Here is a 16102-nt window from a genome sequence, read left to right as displayed (position 1 = left end):
AAGTTAAACTACTTTGTACTAGAAAGAATATTTTCATTTCCACATTTTGTTTCTATTATACTGTAAGCACAGCTGTTAAGAAGAAAAATATAGCAGATTATTAATCAGAGAGGCTTTAACTTTCACAACCAAATTAGGTAACAATTGGCTAAGACTTTCAGACATAAAATAGACTACAATTTTTGTGTTTTGACTGAATCTCCCCAAAGTATAAATATTAACAATTCACATTTCTTTGAAAACCTAGTGACCAACTGACTCTCATGCTCAGGTCCATCCAGACAAACGGCTGAGGAAGGCTCACTCAACACCAGTTCTAGTTCATTCTCTCTGAGTAAACTGAGTCTTGGCTTAGCAAACATTACACACAACTCCTTAACATACAGACAGCAAGGACTAACTAAATTTTCAGCAGAGAAAGCTTTCCAGTCTAAGTTTGATTAATTAACTGATTATCAGGAACATATCTGACTGAATAAAAACTTTTATCCTATCAATTTTAGAACTGAATATATGAGGTATATCATTTATTTTGAGAATTCTGACTTTGTTAAAAATACTTTTAAATTTCAAGTGAAAAAAAATAAAAGACTATTCTCCAGATTTCTTTTTGGTAATGCAAACAAACAGTGTTTATCTCACTGTTACGTAATTCTTCTAGGCAATGCTGTCATTCTTTTGATTTCTTATTATCTTACTCATTTTTAACATGGTAGGAAAAAACTGATGAGTAATAATGAAATAATTCCTAAGATGATGAAACAGCAAAATGTCTTCAGATATAGGAAAGTAAGATCATTAAGATCCCATACTGTGTATTTGATCTCCAATGGACTCATATGGTAGTTGCAAGATAAAACATTTTATTCTATTTTTAAGAATTAGTAAATTTATCATTGGAAGATGTCTAAGAAAGAATAAAAGTCATAAAATATCAATCCTTACAAAGAGAAATGCTCAAATAAGAAACTCAAAAATTAAAACTCAGTCCTCTAACTTTCTTGGTGGCCAGTGATAAAGAATCCATCGGCCAATGCAGGAAACACAGGTTCAATCTCTGGTCCAGGAAGATCCCACATGCTGCAGAGCAACTAAATCTGTGTGCCACAGGAGCTATAACTATTGAGCCTGCGCTCTGGAGCCCAGGAGCCATAACTATTGAGCCCATGTGTGGCAATTCCTAAAGCCTGAGGACTCTAGAGCCCGTGCTTTGTAACAAGAAAAGCCACCAAAAGCTCACGCACCAATGAAGAGCCAGCACAGCCAAAAATTAAAAAAAAAATAAACACACAAAATAAAATTAAGAAAAAAACAGAAAAGAAATAAAGTTATTAAAAACAACAGACTTGAATCCCCTTCATGGATCACAGCCTTGTCCCAGAGAAGCAGCTGTGTAACTCAATGAAATGATGAGCCATGCTGTCCATGCAGGGCCACCCAAGATAGACAGGTCATAGTTAAGAGTTCTGACAAACTGTGGTCCACTGGAGAAGGGAACAGCAAGCCACTCCAGTATTCTTGCCTGGAGAACCCTATGAAAAAGCTAAAATACAGGATGCTGGCAGATGAATTCCCTAGGTCGGAAGGTGTCCAATATGCTACTGGGGAAGAGTGAAGGACAATTCCTAACAACTCTGGTAAGAATGAAGCGCCGAGGCCAAAGCCGGAAAGATGCGCAGCTGTGGATGTGTCTGGTGGTGAAAGTAAAGTCTGATGCTGTAAAGAACAATGATAGATAGGAACATGGAATGTTAGGTCCATGAATCAAGGTAAATTGGATGTGGACAAGCAGGAGATGTAAAGACTCTGCTTGCAGTCCAAGGAATTCTCAAGAGTCTTCTCCAGCACCACAATTCAAAAGCATCAGTTCTTCGGCACTCGGCCTTCTTTATAGTCCAACTCTCATATACATACATAGCTACTGGAAGAACCATAGCTTTGAACATCTTGGGCATCAGTGAACTAAAATGGATAAGAATAGCACAATTTAATTCAGATGGGCATTATATCTACTGTGGATGAGAATTCCTTACAAGAAATAGAGTAGCCCTCACAGTCAACAAGAGAGTCTGAAATACAGTATTTGGGTGCAATCTCACCCAGAACGATCATGGTTCGTTTCCAAGGAAACCATTCAACATCGCAGTAAGGCAAGTCTATGCCCCAACCACCGATGGCGAAGATTAGGTATGACCTAAATCAAATCCCTTATGATTATACAGTGGAGGTGACAAATAGATTCAAGGGATTAGATCTGATAGAGTGGCTGAAGAACTATGGACTGAGGTTTGTAATACTGTACAGGAGACAGTGACCAAAACCATTCCAAAGAAAAAGAAATGCAAGAAGGCAAAGTGGTTGTCTGAGGAGAGTTTACAAACAGCCGAGGAAAGAAAGAGAATCAAAAGATAAGGGAGAAAGGGAAAGATATACCCAAATGGATGCAGAGTTCCAGAGAACAGCAAGGAGAGATGAGAATGACTTCTTAAACGAACAATGCAAAGAAATAAGAGGAAAACAATAAAATGGAAAAGACTAGAAATCTCTTCAAGAAAACTGGAGATATCAAGGGAACATTTCATACAAGGACAGATCCTTATTTTTGTCCTTTATCATGCCTAACAGAAGTAGAAGAAATTAAAAAGAGGTGGCAAGAATACACAGAACTATACAAGAAAGGTCTTAATGACCTAGATAACCATGATGGTGTGGTCACTCACCTAGAATTGGATATCCTTAAGTGTGAAGCCAAGTGGGCCTTAGGAAACATTACTATGAACAAAGCTAGGGAAGGTGATGGAATTCCAGTTGAGCTATTTCAAATCCCAAAACATGATGCTATTAAAGTGCTGCACTCAATATGCCAGCAAACCTGGAAAACCCAGCAGTGGCTACAGGATTGGAAAAGGTCAGTTTTCATTCCAATCCCAAAGAAGGGCAATGCCAAAGAATGCTCAAACTACTGCACAATTGCACTCATCTCACATGCTAGTTAGTATATGCTCAAGTTACTTCAAGCTAGGCTTCAGTAGTACATGAACTGAGAAGTTCCAGATGTACAAGTTGGGTTTAGAAAAGGCAGAGGAACCAGAGATCAAATTGCCAACATTCATTGGATTGTGAAGAAAGCAAAGGAGCTCCAGAAAAACATCCACTTCTGCTTCACTGACTACACTTAACCCTCTGACTGTGCGGATCACAACAAACTGTGGAAAATTCTTAAAGTGATGGGAATACCAGACCACCTTACCTGTCTCCTGAGAAACCTGTATGTGGTTCAAGAAGCAATAGTTAGAACTGGACATGGAACATTGGCCTGGTTCAGAATTGGGAAAGGAGTAAGGCTGTATAATATCACCTTATTTATTTAACTTTGATGCAGAGTATATCATGCGAAATGCTGGACTGGATGAATCACAAGTTGGAATCAAGACTGCCAGGAGAAATATCAACAACATCAGATATGCATATATCACTCAAATGGCACAAAGTGAAGAGGAACTAAAAAGACTCTTAATGAGGGTGAAAGAGCAGAGTGAAGAAGTTGGCTTGAGACTCAACATTCAAAAACCTAAGATCATGGCATCCAGTCCCATCACTTCTTGGCAAACAGAAGGAGAATAAGTGAAAACAGTGATAGACTTGATTTTCTTGGATAACAAAATCACTATGGATGGTGACTGCAGCTAAGAGATTAAAAGATGCTTGCTCCTTGGAAGGAAAGCTACGACAAACATAGACAGTGTATTAAAAAGCAGAGTCATCACTTTGCCAACAAAGGTCTATATATTCAAAGCTATGGTTCTTCCAGTAGCTATGTATGTATATGAGAGTTGGACTATAAAGAAGGCCGAGTGCCGAAGAACAGATGCTTTTGAATTGTGGTGCTGGAGAAGACTCTTGAGAATTCCTTGGACTGCAAGGAGAGCAAACTAGTCAATTCTAAAGGAAATAACCTGAATATTCATTGGAAGGACTATGCTGAAGCTCCAATCCTTTGGTCACCTGATGGGAAGAGCCAACTCACTAGGAAAGACCCTGATGTTGGGAAAGACTGAAGGCAGGAGGAGAAGGGGGTAGCAGAGGATTAGACAGTCAGACAGCATCATTGACTCAATGGACATGAATTAGAGCAATTTCTGGGAGACAGTGGAGGACAGAGGAACCTGGTGTGCTATAGTCCACGGGGTTGCAAAGAGCTGGACATGACTTAGCAACTGAACCTAACAACATAACAACAATGGACTTGAATACTGAGGAGTAACCTTTTTTTTTTTTTTAAAGGACTTCATATCTGTAAAAGAAAGGTAATAAAAGTACTACTAACTAAGACTGAGCATTAGATGAGCTATAACACATATGTAAGCAACTTAGAGCTGTATCTGATGTATAGTAAGTCCCCAACTGGCATTAAGTATTATAATTTAATAGACTCTAGTCAATGTAGCATCACTGATAACACTGCTGTACTTCCCCAGACCCTCTACTCTGATCATCTCTTTCCATACTGTGGGGATTTTTTTCTGTGTCACACCTTCTAAAGGTTTCACTTAGAGAGACAGGCAGAGATCAGAAAGAGACAGAAAGGCCTGAATATAAATTCCACTTACATCTTTTGTTTTTCATGATTTTATAAAAACTACCTAACCATCGTGACCTCAATTTCCTCATCTATAAAATCAGGACAACATTTCTTCCAGTGGTATTAGAGAAATTACATGATATAATGGCTAAAAACTACCCCGCCCATCACACTGAAATTGTGGATACTCAGTAATAACAGCTGCTATAACTCATCTTCCTAAATATTAGTTTCATTCTTCTTTTTGTCTAGTGACTCAGTTAGAAGTGAATCTCAATATTTATCTCAATATTGTCATCTCTAGCCAAACTTTCTTTGTCCAAGATTCTAGATTATTAACAAATAATTTAATGCTCTAAATTATCTAACTTCTCAAGTTATTAGTCTGTAGGGGATTTTCGTAGAAAAGGGATTTCTACATCTTTTGGTTCCAGGTGAGGAAAAAAAGACATAAAAGGAGTAATTTAAGATATCATCAGATGGGACTTCCCTGGTGGCCCAGTGATTATGAGTCCACCTTGCAATTCAGAGGACATAGGTTCTATCCCTGATCCAGGAAGATCTCACATGTGGCAGAGCACCTAAGCCCGTTTGCCACAACTAGTGAACCCACAGGCTGCAACTCCTGAAGCCTGTGAAAGCCAGGGCCTGTGCTCCCAGGAAGAGAAGCCACCGCAGTGAGAAGCCAGCACACCACAACTAGAGTAGCCCCTGCTTGCTGCAACTAGAGAAAACCCACATGCAGCAACAGAGCCAGCCAAAAAAGAGATAGCGTGAGAAATTAATAATGCTTTCTGCTGCATACTTATATACACAGAAAAACAATTTCATTCTAAAATTCATAATTTATACTAATGATTTCAATAAAAGTGTATCACAAATCAAGTCAAGTGAGTATTGTTTAGGACATTCAGAGACTAGGTAAGAGATTTTCAACATGCTGTGCTAAGCTGCTTCAGTTGTGGCCAACTCTTTGCAAACCTATGGATCACAGCCTGCCATGTACCTCTGTCCAGGGGATTTCCCAGGCAAGAATAGTGGAGACGGTTGCCACTTTCTCCTCCAGGGGATCTTCCTGACCCGGGGATTGAACCTGTGTCTTCTGCATTGGCAGACAAGTTCTTTACCACTAACACCACCTGGGAAGCCCCAAGATTTTCAACAGGTGCCTGAATTTACTTTTTACGCACACCCAGTTATTTACATGATTATATACGATTCTTTCTAGGCTCAAGCAGTCTGAGTACTCTTTTTCCTTTCCTCTAACCAAGTTCCCTTTCCCTGAAAACTCCAGCTGACATTTTCTTTGGATCAGTATTTTGACAAAAGTCAGCTGGGCCTTCTTGAAAATTATGTAAAATATCTTAAAAGAATACCACAAGATTCCAATTTTATTAAGAGTTCAACAAATCAGAAATGTAACAAATTGCCTCTTAGAACACTCCTATTGCCATTTTCACCCCTTTCCCCTCCAATAGTTATTTCAAATAATCTTACATGGAGTTCCAGTGATTTTAAACTCAGGTCAGCAAATGCATCTCCAAGTTGCCTTTGGGTATGCACCATCTGGAAAAGCTGGGTCGACAGGGTCTGAGCCAGTTTTAGAATATTTTCGTATTTTTTCTTGTTATCTCTTAATATATCAATCTGAGCTTCAAGTTCAAGGTCCACAGTTCTTGATCCACGGCCCAGCTTCTCAGAGATAATTTGTCGAGTGCACTAAAAGTAGAAAGATGTATTTTGTTTAGGGAAAAAAAAAGAACAAAAGATAAAAGCAGTAATCCAAAGTGCAAATGCTGAAGCGAAGGGTATACACCACTTCTGGCTTCAAACAAGCCAGCCCAACAAACTGCAGACGTTCAGTCCCGTTCGGACATTCATCAGGACTCAGAAAGTAAATTTACCAATCATGCTTATTAACTATTACTCATCAGAGAAATTTTTAAAACTTACCTAGCTAATTTATATACTGCCAGATGAGTTCTCTCATGTAATCGTATTTCAAGCTTTGTGCATTTTGGTAGATGATTTAAAACAACTGACATACTTAGCATTGGTTTAAGAATACTGGACTATTAATATAGGAATAACACCAAAAATTCTACTCTCTTATCAATTTCAAATGCTTTTTTCCCTTCTAGCTTTCCCTTAAATAGCTGTGTATGTGTGTGTGAGCAGGAAGAACGAAGGGAAGGAAGGAAGGAGAAAGAAGAAAGAGGGGGTGGAGAGAAGGGAAGTGGGAAGGACAGAGAAGGAGGTAGAGATTAGAGATTTCTGAATTCTTCTTCTACTTTTGCCTAGATAAAACAGTATTAAACTATGTTACTCTATTCTACGGTATTCTGTTTCTGCCCCAGAAATGATACAAGAGCTTATAGTTTTCAGTTCACCACTCAACAATACATTATCAGAGCAACCATACAGGGCATTAATATCATCATTATCATTTAAAGTTAACAAAAGTAATCTAAAAAGTAGTAAATAAGCATTGCAATTTTTAAAATTTGCCAATTTGTTATTTTATCATGTCTTTTAAAGTCTTGGTTACAGAATTAGTATTTGTTGTATAAGTGAAAATAATGAATGAAATAAAAATGAATGTCCTCTTCCTTTAATTCGACTAGACAGTAGAAAAGTATTAATTAGACTCTCCTTTAAACCTATATAATCACATTATAATATTTTTAAAGTAAACATGAGACTATGCTATGCTATACATAATATCCAGAGCATTTTTATAAGAACAAGTATCTTGAAACTTTTCCTTGTCAACAAATATAAATGTATTATTTATCCTTTTAATGTTAACATATGTTACTTACATTTTTCTATTTAAAATTGAAATGAATTCCCTGACACTATTATAATCAATTAAGGATCTTTACAAATAAACATTTTTTAATAAAGGAGTTCTTTAAAAAAAAAAAAAAAGTAGACAAATTAACTATATAGAAAATGATAGGAAGGTCAAAGCCCAAACTCACAGAAGGGATAAAACTATTTTTATGGAAAACATATAAACACTCTTTGGAGATGAAAAACATATAAAGAGAACGTTTAACTGCAGACTTTGTGATTTTAATGAGTGAAACATCAGCAAGTAATATTTGAAATGGTAACAAGATCAAGATATACCACTCATTTCCACTTTTCTTCCACATAGGGATTTTCCCTATGCAATAGAATATTATCAGAGGCATTTACCTACTCTTAAGCCAAAGCATGTGGTACCTTCCATAGCAACCCAGATATAATAGTCTGTTGAAAATCAAGAAGCCAAAATTCAGTGAAGGAATTTGGCAGACTGGGCAAAATGAAAGAAATGTCTACTTTTGTCTGAGTGGTCATTTTTTAACAGAAATGGTGGTGATGAGCAGACAGCAAGGTCAAAGGTTCAATGAGGAAATTTTTCTTTCCAGGAAGCCATGGCCATGGGAAAAGTAAGGCAAGAGTATAAGGCATCAAATCTGGACACCTTAAACAAGTTTCAAAACTGAACTTACAGAGCTTACATTCCAGTACAGATGACTAGCCACTCTCAAGGAAATCTAAGTCATCAGGAGGTGAGAATGCTACAGACAGCCCATGTGGAACTTTGCAAAGAAAGCTGCAGTGAGAAACCAAATTGCTAGGCATTTCCCCACTCATCAGGGTCCCGGAGCAGGCTTCTCACAGGACAACTAAAAAACCAGAATTTTATTTAAGTCGCTTCCTAGTAAACACTGAAACTGAAGTGCAAAATTGAAGGTCAGTATATATCATAAAGTAAGTTTAAAACAGAAGACAACTAAAAGTTCTCAGTTCTTTACGCTTCTCCAAAGCCCCTGGAAATGCAGATGACTTGCCGTGACCTGCGGTCCTGCTCAGTCTTCCACATAAATTAAGGACAAGTGGAGCCAGGTTAAACAGGCAGGAAGAAGCAAAAGTAATCACTGCTCTGCAGAGATCTCCTACTTGGGAGAGGATAGAATAATGACAAATAGTGTATAAAATACCATGAATCTCCACCGTACAGGTCATGAATTTACAAGATAATCACTGGATACTATTAGTATTTAAATAGCACCAAGAGCTTAGAGTAAAACAATTAGGTACAAGGAAAAGAATAAGCTAATGGCAGCAAAAGACAGATACTATGTTAAGAAAGTTGTTAAGACTGAAGGATAGGGAAGAAGGGAGCATAAAAGTAAATATCAGAAGCTGAACAGTGGAAACAGAAAAACCAGTAAATAAATAAGACAATATGATAAGAAAGCCAGGAATGAAAGTTTAAAAGATACTGGCTTTAAGCCAACAAATATTAATTTGCTAAAGGTATGAATACTGGTTCGGGCTTCCCTGGTGGCTCAGCTAGTAAAGAATCTGCCTGCAGTGCAGAAGACCTGGGTTCGATCCCTGGGTTGGGAAGATCCCCTGGAGAAGGGAAAAGCTACCCACTCCAGTATTCTGGCCTGGAGAATTCCACGGACTATGTAGTCCAAGGGTTCTCAAAGAGTCGGACACGACTGAGGACTTTCCTGGTGGCTCAGACAGTAAAGCGTCTGTCTACAATGCGGGAGACCTGGGTTCGATCCCTGGGTCAGGAAGATCCCCTGGAGAAGGAAATGGCAACCCACTCCAGTACTCCTGCCTAGAAAATCCCATGGACAGAGGAGCCTGGTGTCCATGGGGTCGCAAAGAGTTGGACACAACTAAGCGACTTCACTTTCTTTCTATGAATACTGGTAGCAAGTTCTTAAAACATTTTTGAAAAGAATTTAATATTTGGAAGAGACATTAATAGGTCTGAATACTAAAACTGAGATTATTCTTAAAAAAATAAGATAGACTTTTACAAGTACCCTGTATTTGCAAAATACAAAAATGAACAAAAATGGTAAACCAGAGTTTATTATTCGTATTGATTCCTGCAAATGAGAAAATAAATAAATTTTGGATTCAAACTGTAATCAGGTAGATTAAAATAATATTTAAGAAAATAGGTTCAAGGCCTAAACTTAAAATCACTTCTATTACATATTTGGTTTTAATCACTACACTAATCTTGGGATCAATATTAGCACTTCCTTTATTAAACACCAATAAAATTCTCTTTGAGTAAAAGCTTTAAAGTATCTGCCAGAGAACAGAAACAGATAGAAGAAATTAAAAACAAAAATCATGAAGAAACTGAAGTCTATGAAAGAGGATCAAAGTCAGCCAGAATCAAATTCCTCAGAGTACGATGGGTAATTAGCACAAATCAGAATCAACACTTGAAAGATTATCCTGATGACAATGAATGTCCTATGTCAGCTCATAATTTGGACTAAAAAGATCAAAAAGCCAGAAGAACAGAGTTGTATGTCAGTCCAGACACACTGAGCTACAAGCTCCATAAAATCACGTAAGCTAGGACTTTCTCTCTTTTGACCTAGATTGAGATATACAAATTATTCTGATGAAAACAATTTTTCAGTTAAAAATAAAATGATCACTCTGAAAGAATGAGAACTCCTTCACACAGTACTATGTCATGCGTATACATTATGAAGTTTGGTTATTTTCAATAACAGAAAATCTGAATGTGGTATGTTAACGTAGAAAAGAAGTGAAAATGTTAGTTGCTAGGTCGTGTCCCATTCCTTGCAACCCTATGGACTCCTATGGACCATGAATTCTCTGTCCATGAATTCTCCAGGCAAGAATACTGGAGTGGGTAGCCACTCCCTTCTTCAAGGGATCTTTCTGACCTAGGGACCAAACCAGGGTCTCCTGCATTGCAGGGGGACTCTTTACCATCTGAGCAACCTGGGAAGCCCCATGTTAAGGTAGAGATAACTATAAACAAATAATGATTCAACTCTGATTACTGTAGAGGTAAAAGAAGAAAAGAACAGTTGATAAACACACACATACAGGAAAAAAAAAAAGATAAACAACAAGGAAAACACAACTGCAACAAGAGAGGAAGTCCAAAATGACAAAAAATTAAACTTGATAAATTGTAAAATTAGGATTATTAGGATTTGAGGATTTGGTTAAAAAATAAGACCTATATTCTTTAGGCTCAAAATGTGTGGCTAAATTTCAAGAATAAATGAACAAAGGAACGGCTGAATAAACGAATTTAATAAATAAATAAGTGAGACTCAGTCTTGTATGAAAGATAAACAAGTGAAATGAAAGGGAGTATGAAGGGGCATTTCAGGCAGTGGGCTAATACAGCCCGTGAACAAAGCTGCAGAGGCATGAGAAAGCATAGCTTGTTTAAGAACCCTCTGGAGAAGCTGGTATGGACCACAAGCTCTGCGGGTGGAAGAGAGGAGCAGCAGGATAAAAATGGAAGGGTAGATGGGGACTGAGCGAAGGACTTAAGCAAACTGAACCATGCCAGGCAGAGCAGAACCTGCAGGATGAGATAACTTGTTGAGAAGCTACTACAGTAGTGTAAGAGGTAATCACACGGCTGTGAAGTGCGAGATGGAGATGAGGATACAGTCAAACAACATTAAGGAGGCAGAGTCCATTAGTAACTAACTGGGCTTGTGGGATCAGTGAGGAGATGAAGTATACATCTGAATACTTGGATGAACCGCTGCGATATGAAGGAGTACCAAAGGAAACACAGTATTCATGGAATGAGAGAACCCACGTCCCTGAGAACGAAAGGCGCAACGGGCACACAGCGTATCCTGAAGGAGAAGAGCTCGGCAGGCGTCGAGTTCTGATGGCTGCCACTGGCATTTCTCAGCTCTGCACGGACAAGAGCTAAGTCACTGTTGGAAAGTTTCATGCAGCAGTTTCAGGGCACTTTTATCATCTTAAGAAAACCTGTACTTTTGTGGAAAATTGAAGATCATACTTTAAAAATACTAACTGAAAAAATAAATGCACTTCTGTATTATTCTTTAGAAGATACATAAGAGACTCCTGTATAAAAATACAGACAATTCCTGATTTACAAGCCACTAGGCCCACTACCAATTCACAAACAGAGCGAGTATTAACGCTGAGCTCTAAATAGAACTGTTAGGGTTTTCATCCACTTAACTATTCTACGAACTCTACTGTCTCATCCCTGTTAAGACTCAAAGGTACTAATTTGGGGTTTGAGCTCTCTATTTGTAACACATCAAATATAGCTGTATTGCTTCAGAGTAAATTTTGCTTATTTACTTTAGGAGAATATAAGAAAAGTAATCAACACTTTTACTCTGAAGCAATACACTTAACAACAATAAACCTTTGAAATCTAACTCATATACTATTTGTACAGTTTAGTGCTCAGTTATTACAATAAGATCAGAGAATTCCAAACTTTGGAAAACTAATATACCTCTCTTGACATTCCACTGCTATAAAGTATCAAAAAGATGGAGGTTGTGACAAATATATCTATGGCAGTTCTACAGCTAAATGTGCTCCCAGACATATCTCTTCTTTAATTATGTGTTATCTGTCAATTAATAAGAACTTCAGTAGCTCTTTTTAGAACTCAACCTACTGACTTTTTAAACTACATTTATGCAAAGATCAGTAAGACAAAATATTTTTAATTGTATATTTATGTTTAAAGAGCATTATTCTCTCCTATACATTTATATAACTGCAAAATAATAATTTGAGTAACATTCGAATGAAACTCTTAGAGCTACTTGGGGTGGAAACATTAAAAAAAATTACAAACCTTGTAGGTATTTAGACTCCATTTTCTAACAAGTTCTAACTTTTCCATTGCAGGATTTTTAGTTTCATCTGCTAGAATAACTGGCCCACTTTTTGTCTGTGTTCTTTGGCCACCTGTAACATCAGAACAAAAGATAAAAATGCAAACCACACAGACAAGTAGAAAGAAAACAAAACACGGATGCAGTTCAAATTAAACTACTTATGCATTTAAAGAAATAAGGAGGTTCCCACAAAGTAAAGGACCAGAACTTCTTGAAATCATTTTAAGGATGATTTCCTGAAACTGTAAAAAAAAAAAATTTTCTTTGGTTTGTCTATCTTCTTAAAAGAAAAAAAAATTCTGCAATAGGCCTTCTTCTCTAAACTGCTATTTACTTCAGGGAAAATAAAATTTCCACAATTTATCTTATAACCTAATGATTCTTAAAAAATTGTCATTAAAAATCTGAAAGGCTCACTCACACTCTTCACAGTGATCTCCTTTCATTATACTACATAGAAGAGAGCAACAACAGAATGTTACCAAAATTTTGGAGGGTTTAAAAATACTATAACTTTAGATAGTCATTAAAAATATCTTACTGTAGTATATGAGGTTTTGTTAAAACGAGACCTACATTGTGCCTCATTTTTTTCTCAGGAAACCCAGCACTTCCCCCAAAGCTATAATGTGTTACTCCAACAACTAAGAAATTATGACGTAACAGCAACGCCACAACTATACAGTTTCTCACAGTAAAATATTTTTCACAGAAGAACATATTTAGTAACATTTATGATGCTAATAACTTGGAATATAGATATCATAATTTAAAAATAACAATTTTAAAAAAAGACAAGAGAAAACATTTTATAAAATGGTTTTAGAAGGTTAGAGTCGGCAAAAATTTCTTCTCTCACCCCTATAGCCAGGCCAGGCTTTACCACAGTTTTACATAATCTAAGAAGGAGAACAGTATATAAAATCAAATGCATTTAAGAATTTACAAAATTCTCACATAAACAAAATATAAAATATTAACATTTCATGTAAAAAGAAACACAGAGTTTACTTTTTGCCCTGTTTTTATAGTCCAGCAATATTAAAGTGAAAAGCAAATCCAATGCAAAGAAATAGGTTTTTCCCAGTATTTTTCACTGGGCATAACTGGAAAATTACATAGTATTTTGATGCAATTTGACAACTAGTTGTTAAGTCAAAGTTGAAAACAGGAAGACACAACCTTTTCCACTTGATTCATTCCAAATAATGAACAACCCAACTGTTGAAAGTCCTGTTTTATTTAACTGAAAACAGATGGCAGAGCAGCAAAGCTGAGAGTCTAGGATCAAATAAGTAAAGTAACATTTTCCAGAGCAAAGAAAAGAAAGGTAGATTAAAAATGAATCAAACTTTATAGTGCTTTTTTCTCATAACGTTACTTAAATTTCATGTTTGAGATTGCACCTAATGAACTTTGAAAAGCCAGAAAGATTAAGCTATGGCTAGAGAGATTAGTTTCCTTATTGTTAAAAAAAAAAAAAAAGCAGCCACCAGAAAAGCCAGAATAACACACACCTAAGAATATAAAGCAAGCGATATGAAACTGAGTGAGTTAGTTTAGCTTCAGCAGTAGCAAGAAGGGCTTTATCCAACCAGTGCAGTGAATACCTGCAGGAACAATTAAATCACTTCCTTGTTGAGTCAGTCGGCTAGCTGCCACCCTGCTGGGGGACATAACAGATGGCAGAGGTGGTGCTGGGCAACCTGAAAAGGGCAGACATTTCTCTGTGAAAATGCTTCTCTTCCTCCACACAACATACATTTTGAATACAGCTATACTGACATTGCCTTTAAAACATTCAAAAAAAGGATTAAAAGTTGGGAACTAATATACTTGCTTTCATGCAGAAATGGACGAGTAATAAATGGATGCTACCAGAATGAGTTCTTAGAAACTTTTCATCAAACTATTAAAACCAAACAAAACACATAACTGAAAGAAGAAACTTGGTAAGATCATGTTTAAGCAGGACTTTACCTGGACTTTGCTATTTTCAAATCAATTAAAAGTATGTGATTAAAGGATACAGCTGAATGATACTGAAGCTTAACTTAACATTTTATAACTTGCTACTCTAACATAGGAAGGAAAGCTCAAGTAGAAATACAAAGGCACGTAACACTTGTATCAAATTTATCATTAACATTCACAGAAATGTGAGTGAATCAGCCTTCACAGAAATTATAGCCAAAAGTTCAAATCATAAATCAAGTATCACCCAGTACAGATTACTGCTACTCATAGTATGGATGCAAGGGGTTTCCATCAGTTATGTCATCTCGGAGCTCCTCAGAAACACGGACCTACTTAACCAGAATCTGCATTTTCACAAGATCTTCAGATGATTTGTATGCATTTTGAAGCCTGAGAAGTGATAATACAGAGTGCTATTCTGATTAATCATAAGACTTCTGAAGCTTTTAAAACATACCTGAGACATTCCACAAGATCTACTGATTATCACAGAAACAGGTTATCTTTAGAGCTTTTTTTGGTGGGGGGAGCGGAAAGCTTTAGCTTTTTTATTAGATTGATTTTCTGGTTTTATTTATTAGATAAATAAAAATAGCATATATTTAAGATGTAAAAAGTGATTTTTTGATATATGTATACACTGTAACATAATTACATCCATCACCTCACATAGCTACCTTCTTTGTGTGTGGTGAGAAAACCTGAGATCTATCAGCAAATTTCAAGTATACATTATTATTAACTATAGTCACCATGCTGCTCATTAGGCAACAGTAGTTTTTTAAAAGCTACTTATTCTCAAACACAACTAAATTTGAGAACCTGAGGAAAGAATACAATTTTGGAATGAAACACACTGAGTTTTAAAATTCTAACTCTGGGTTTGAAATTCTGGCTCTATTTATCAAATAGTATCAGGAACACCCTGGCAAATTACTCAAGATCTCTGAGCCTTAGTTTTTTTAAAAAGTAAGAAAAATTGAGTACCCAACATTGTTGCTAATGTCCAGCATAAAACTGTGCAGCTTCAATTGACTATTTTAAATTCTAAAGGTTGTATGTCTTTAGGGAAGTGATCATTGAAAAGAAACTGAAAAAATTATTAACATCCTTCACATTTAGCTGAATATATTTTAATGTTTCTAAGATAATTTTATTACAACTACACTCTTTTCCAGTTTTCTAAAAACATATAACGTATCAAATTTATAATTAAAATATTCTAATAAGAATTACATGTCAACTTTCTCATATCCCAGATATACTAAGTTCTGATCAGGAACAGTCACTAGTTTTAATAATATGGAAAACTTAATCTGGACTGAATCTAACATTAAAATCCAAAACATGCAATGTATCTAAATAGAATGGCATTACCTTTCAAAATGAGATACCTGTCTTTCAAAAAAAATCTGCTGAACCACAAAAATTTAAAACTGGAACGGACAACAGAAATCAACTAGTCTAAAACTAAACTACAGGAAAAAAGAGGCTCAGAGAGGTTTAAACAGCTTCTTATTAGATCCTCACATGTTCTGAATCCATACCATAATATCTCCGTTATTAAATTCAATACAAAAAACATCAATCCATAAATTGTTAAGGAAGGCATCTAATGAGCTATCCAATGCAATCATTACTTTAAACAAAAACTCTATCTCTACTATTACATAAAGAAGAGTTCAATAAATGATGACTACTATAATTCCATTTCATGATAATCCCAGGAACAGAGCTCTGTTGTTCTGGCTATTATTGTTTATTAATCTTGCATAAGAAATAATCCCATGATTTAACATGAGATATGTATAACATATATGTCACAAATGAT

General features: G+C 36.2%; 1 protein-coding gene across 10 annotated transcripts in view; it reads right to left on the bottom strand.

Moving 5' to 3' along the window:
- Window positions 1-16102, bottom strand: part of ARFIP1 (ADP ribosylation factor interacting protein 1) — a 128376-nt gene that overhangs the window by 38957 nt on the left and 73317 nt on the right. For 9 of the 10 annotated variants that reach the window (XM_061142520.1, XM_061142516.1, XM_061142515.1 and 6 more), the window contains 3 exons: window positions 13905-14000; window positions 12252-12364; window positions 6080-6301 (listed from right to left, as the gene is read on the bottom strand). In XM_061142520.1, the coding sequence (XP_060998503.1) occupies window positions 6080-6301; window positions 12252-12364; window positions 13905-14000 (431 nt within the window). The remainder of the gene's footprint in view (window positions 1-6079; window positions 6302-12251; window positions 12365-13904; window positions 14001-16102) is intronic. The other variant, XM_061142514.1, reaches the window with a different exon arrangement.

This window comes from Dama dama, chromosome 5 (genome assembly GCF_033118175.1).
Source record: "Dama dama isolate Ldn47 chromosome 5, ASM3311817v1, whole genome shotgun sequence".
NCBI lineage: Eukaryota > Metazoa > Chordata > Mammalia > Artiodactyla > Cervidae > Dama > Dama dama.
Note: the sequence above shows the minus strand (reverse complement) of the source record. Positions and strands in the feature narration are given on the sequence as shown.